Source organism: Plectropomus leopardus, chromosome 21, assembly GCF_008729295.1.
Source record: "Plectropomus leopardus isolate mb chromosome 21, YSFRI_Pleo_2.0, whole genome shotgun sequence".
NCBI lineage: Eukaryota > Metazoa > Chordata > Actinopteri > Perciformes > Serranidae > Plectropomus > Plectropomus leopardus.
Window position 1 is genome coordinate 3,502,418 of NC_056483.1, and position 6,000 is coordinate 3,508,417.

Here is a 6,000-nt window from a genome sequence, read left to right on the forward strand (position 1 = left end):
ATGAGATGCCACTAAATCAACTTTAACAGGGCAGACCTTGCTTTTCAGCTCGGCTCTCACAGTATCTAAGTCTCTCCCTTTAGCATGCATTACTCGCTACAGCTTCCCAAGATCGTGAGTCGTACAGAATGTGAAAAAGCAATAAAAAGGCCGATTATTGGGCTGGATGGCAGAGGCGTCTCCGCAGACGTCTTCCCCATTAAATGCTGGGTGCTGTGATTCTGCTTTAAAGCTCAAACTGGCTGTGAGAAGAAACCGAGAAGTCTGAAATAGGAAGATCCCATTACTTCAGCAATGTGAAATCATTAAACCACTCGCAGCACATATATGTTTACCAAGCAGACTGCTTTTTAAGCTTTTGAGCACACTGGCTGCTGGACACAGGCTTTCTTACAACTATCTGGGTCATTTTTTGGCACCCATATCAAACATTTTTGAGCAGGTATTTTGAGCCAAATTTCTCACTATTTCTCACACAGCTCTGTTGCAGCACTCTTTATAATTGCAAAGATAAGAGTACTTTCACAACAAAAAAGTGCTACTTTGGCATTAATTTAATCCAAAGTGTCTTCCTTTTTTGTAAGTGCATTACCCCACCCTACCCCCAACTAAACCTTTCACACTGTGAGAACCTCCACCCTGTTGCAGTAATGAGTGTTAGTGCTGTGACTCTCTCTGTGTGCTGCAGTTAGCTGATTACCGGAGAGCTGTTGCTATCTCTGGTGAGCTGCCCTCTATCTCCGTCCTCTGTCCCTGGACCATAAGCGCGGCCAGCAGACCATCAATCAGGAGGCCACAACAGGACCTCACGTAATCACAGCGGCTGTGTATGTGTGTGCGTGTGTGTGCTTGTGTGCCCGTGTTCATGCATGCATGTCTATGATGCAATGCCGATTTTACAACCTGATATGCATGAAGCAATTTTTCACTTTGCTGGAGCTTCACGCCTCAAGAAAATCCACTGACAGCCACCATTTACTATTTACTGGTGTCCAAGCAATCTTGACGGTAATTACAAGAAAAGGTCATTTTCGGCAGGTGTTAACAAGGATTTGTGTTTTAAATTCTGCACTCACACTTTAAATGTGTATGTGCATAAATAAGTCGATGCCAAATTTGTGTCAGAGGACAAAATATTGGGCGGCAACCAAAAGGTTATTTTAATACCTGGTTAACCTGTTTTCTTTTTCAGTCTAGTGCTGAAACAATTTGTCAATTGACCGTCTGAAACCTGGATTGACTTAACTTTTCTTGAGCTACTTTTAAATTTGTTTCACAAATATTCAAACCTTTAAACCTTGAACAAGTAAGTCTGATTTCTTCAAAAAAACATGGCAATTAGAAACTTCTAAAGAAATGTTTCACAAATTTGTAGACTATAACAATTATTTAAAAAGAAAAAAAATCTAGGGAAAAATGTCTATGGAAAATCAAAAAATCTAGGGGAAAAATATAAAATTATCATAATTACATACTTAAAATTAAGAAATATTTTTTAAGAATTATTATTGTTATATTTTTTATTTTTTTTTCCTTGTTTGTTTGTTTTTTATTTTCTTTTTTCTGTTTTTTATTTTCAGGTATTTTTCCATACTTTTTTTTTTTTTTTTTTTACCAATTTCCTGTTAATTTTTAATTTATCTTTTTTAAGTAGCTCATTGCCTTTTTCATGTGCTTTTGGAAGAATTAAGGTCAATTGGCTCAGGTTTCAAAGGCTTAATCGAGTAATTCCTTTAAAGTGCTGTACGTAACTCCAGAGAAAGTGTTAGGGTTAGTTAGTTGTTGAGGCATTCCCAGATCATCAAATACCGATGCTACAACCAACCCAAAGCGTCTGTATTTGACGTCCTGGGAATGGCTCATTCCAGCTTGTTGGAATATAAGGATTTGTTTTATTGTATGACAAAACAATTGGTTGGACTAAGCAAGTACTTTGTGGATTTCACCTTGGGATCTTGGAAATGGTGACATTGTAGCGTGTGACATTTTGTGACAGTTGATTGTGACCGACGATTGTTAGTTGGTAAAATAATCAAAACTGATTAACTGATAATGAAAAATAATAATTTGTTCTAGCCGCATTTCAGGCTACAAATTGTCAGAAAATAGCAAAAGAACCTCAGAGATCAACGTGATGTCTTTAAATTGCCTGTTTTGTCCAACCACCAGCCTGAACTCAAAGATATTCAATTTGCAATGATTCACAGAAGGCAAAACTGCAAATTCTCACGTTTGTGAAGCTGAAACCAGACCGAAAATAAAAAAAAAGAATCAATCATGACTTGCTTATGCTGATGTTCATGCCTACACAGCCCGCGTGCAGAATATGCAGGGTGGGAGCAGCAGAACCTTTGGCTGCCTCCGAGGGAGTGACTGACAGCCTGCATCTAAATCACAGCAGGGGAAGATTGTCTGCTTGGCAGGATGAAGCCAAGTGTCCCTCTCACCTTTTCTGTCATCTTTAGACAGGTGCAGCGCACAGGTGGAGGCTAGCAGTGACAGATGCCGTCTAAAGTTATGGTTTTTGTTGATAGACTGGCTCAAAAAACAAGGAAACTTGATGAAATGAAAGCATATTTTTGCACGTGAGCAGCAGACTGAACGTGTATCAACAGGACGAAGGCGGTTAACTCTTTGAAACCTGGAGTAACATCTCTTTTATTATGCTGCCATTAGACACCTTTCACAAGTGTTTAAACCTCTGAGCCATAGTTAATTGGTGTGATTTCTTTCAAAAACATGAAAAACAGCAATGAGCAATATTGCAAGAAATGTTCCACAAACTGAAAGGAATAAGTACATTTAGAAAATTACTTTTTATCAAGATTATGTTTATATTTATATTTATTTATTTATTTAAATTATATTTATCAAGATTACATATTTAAAATTTGCTTATAGATTTATGTATAATTTTAAGCACTCTTCACCAAACCTTGTCTGCCTTTTTTTAACTGTATTATTTTTATTTTATTTTTTACAAATTTTCAGGCAATTTTCCTGTACTTTTTACTAAATTCTTGCAAACTTTTAGGTCATTTCCTCTTTTGTTGATCATTGGCATCTTCTCACGTGTTCAAAAGAAATCAAACCAAATTTCTTAGGTTTTAAAGGGTTAAAGGAGTCACTAATAATGACTTTTAAGGTTTTGTCTGGTTGAGTTAAAACATGACAGTAACCAAAGTTAGTCATTTTTTGTATTTTTGTATTTTTAAGCAATAATGACATTTTATACAATAAAAAAAACATCTGCCAGAGCATTTTTCCGGTGGTGATGCCATTAAAAAGAGAGCTTGGGCATATTATTGTAGAAAAAAATGTGTCATTTCCAAAAGTTGGAAAAGTTATTTTTTTTCCGTCTAATCAACAAAACTTTCAAAGATATGCCTGTGGGAACTCTTGCAAAAGGTTTCAATCTCTGAAATGTTATTCAAATTCACTGGTTCTCATACTGCAGAAAGGGTCTGCATTATTTGTCAACCCTGACATTAACCGAGCACAATAGAAAATGAGCGCTCTTTTTATTCCAGCTCATGAAATATTGATACTGAAAAATAAACACCATTGTATCCCTCCCCATTATTTGGGCGCCTCTGTGGAGGTGGGTCAAACAGATGCTCCATCATCACTGACTGATGGAGGTGGCAAAGAAAACAGAGCAGAGCCACCCTGCACCACACTGAAATGCAACAGTGTTTTCAGCCGTCAGATTGGAGACACAGCTGAGCTCTTTTCTGGAGAGGTCAGACGCTTTAAAAGGCGTTTCAATAGATAAGTAGAAAGCTTGAGCAACGAGACGATGATTTTTAAACTGTTGATATGAGCACCGGCAGCGGGCCTTTTACATTATGCACGATCTGATCCAAGTTAATTGAGCTGATTTCCGTGCCCTACTGCAAGGTGAAGCGCACTGGGTTTAACGCAAAACACAAACTGCTCGTTGTCTCCAAAGTCAGCAAATACTGCATAATAATGATTGTGGTGAGCACAAGCGTGCACGAGGCTGCAAAAAAAAAGCCACAGTCGTGAGGAAGTGACAGCACGGCACCGGCTATCACTTCCAATTGACTCCAGGTGCAAACGTCTACAACGAGCGTAAATTGCTGTTTTTTCTTTTTTTCCTTCTACACACCATCACAAGCGGTGATGAAAAAGTCATCGCAGCGCTGCATGCAAACACCACACAGTGCTGGCAAAGCAAACAGGGCGACACAGGTTAATATTAATACGCGAGGGCAAGAGGAGCGAGAAAAAAGCGCATCGGTACCTGGTCTTGCTGTTGAGCCGCTTTCGACGGTGCATTGCCTTCCTTCGCCGTTGTCATGATTCCCCACAGCTGTAGGAAACTGTTGTTTCCCCGGCGAGAGGAGGAAAAAATGCAAATAGAGAAAGACACACCGGTGCAGCAGAGAAGAAGAACACGGTCTATTCACGGCGCCTACAGGCTGCGTTTGAAGCGGCCAAGGTGTGAAATAACAAGTGGCGGAGGGAAGGACGCGCCGATCGAGATGAGAAAAGGCAAAAGATTCTCAGTAGAAGCGAAAGAGAAGAGGAGGAGACAGCAGAGAGAGAGAGAGAGAGAGAGAGAGAGAGAGAGAGAGAGAGGCGCCGCGTCTCTTTTTTTTACACGCTTGGTGCGGGTCTCTGCGTGAGCCATTCAATCCTCCACGGGCGCGCACACACACACACACACACACACACACACACACACACACACACACACACACACACACACACACACACACGCTTGGCTTGCAAGTCTGCCAAGGCGCGAGTTGCAGAGTGGCTATCAATTAAAAATGCGCATTGAAATTAAATGCTGAAACTTTAATGCTGAATTCATGTGGAATATAAACTCATCAAATATTCATTTGCATCCAGGACATTTCAACACTCTTTCAGTCACATACACTGTCACATATCTGTGGTCCTCATAGTTTATTCATGTTTACAACAACAGGGGCGTATAGCACCAAATTATGGGCCCCATAAGCAGTTTCTGTTGGCCCCCCCGCCACCTCAGTCTTTATCTACATCCCTCTCCTGCACCTATTATTTATCTATTTATTTATTTTAACAGCCAGTTTGTTTTCTTTCCCTTTCCTTCCTTTTTTTCTTCAAATTTGAAGAAAGTCCCTCAACGTATTCCTGAAATATTGCATTCGGTTAATGAGATAGATGAAAGGTCACACTAGGGTTGAGCTTTGACCACAAATATCTAATCACATCATTGTTAATTCCAAGTGGATGTTTGTGCCAAATTTGGAAAAATAAAACAAAATTTTCAAGGTGCTCTTCACGTGGTCACAGTGACCTTGACCACCAAAACCAAATCAGTTCATCACTGAGTGCGAGTGGAGTTTGTGCCAATTTTGATGAGATTTCCTAAAGGCGTCTTTGAGATTAAGAGTTCATGAGAATGAGATGGATGGAAGGTCCATGTGGCAAAAGGTCAATGACCTTGACTTTTGGCCAACAAATTCTATAGTGAACATTTTCGCCAAATTTGAAAAAAAAGAAAGAGAAAAACCTTAAGGTGCGCTTGAGATATCGCACTTACAACAATGACAAAGACAAGGTAACAGTGACAACCTTTGATCTATGACCACCAATTCTAATCAGTTTATTGTTGAGTCCAAGTGAATGTTTGTGCCAAATTTGAAGGAATTTCCTGTTGTGTTCCCAAGAATGGCACAGACACGTATGGACAACATGAAAACATAATGCTTTGGCCACAGCTATCGCCAGTGCACAGCCTTAAAAAGTGCAAACAAAACCAAACTTTGCTTTCAAGGCTATTCAAGGGCCCCCCTCCAATTGGGGTTGTGGGTAATCAGTCTCTCTTTTCCCCCTACTATGACACCCCTGTACCACAAAACAAAGGTCCATCTCATTAAATCAGCTCCCATATCTTCATTCATCAGAGACGATGTTGTTGTAAAGCTGCTGGGCAAATTAAAGCAGCAAGTCTTTGATATTTTTTCTTTCCCGCCAGTATTC

The 6,000-nt window shown here is 39.7% G+C and overlaps 1 protein-coding gene across 1 annotated transcript in view; it reads right to left on the reverse strand.

Moving 5' to 3' along the window:
* dpp6a (dipeptidyl-peptidase 6a) overlaps positions 1 to 4,484 on the reverse strand; it is a 114,445-nt gene extending 109,961 nt beyond the window's left edge. The window contains exon 1 of the mRNA XM_042510414.1: positions 4,268 to 4,484. Within this exon, the coding sequence (XP_042366348.1) occupies positions 4,268 to 4,324 (57 nt within the window). The 5' untranslated portion in view covers positions 4,325 to 4,484. The remainder of the gene's footprint in view (positions 1 to 4,267) is intronic.
* Positions 4,485 to 6,000: the final 1,516 nt, after the last annotated feature.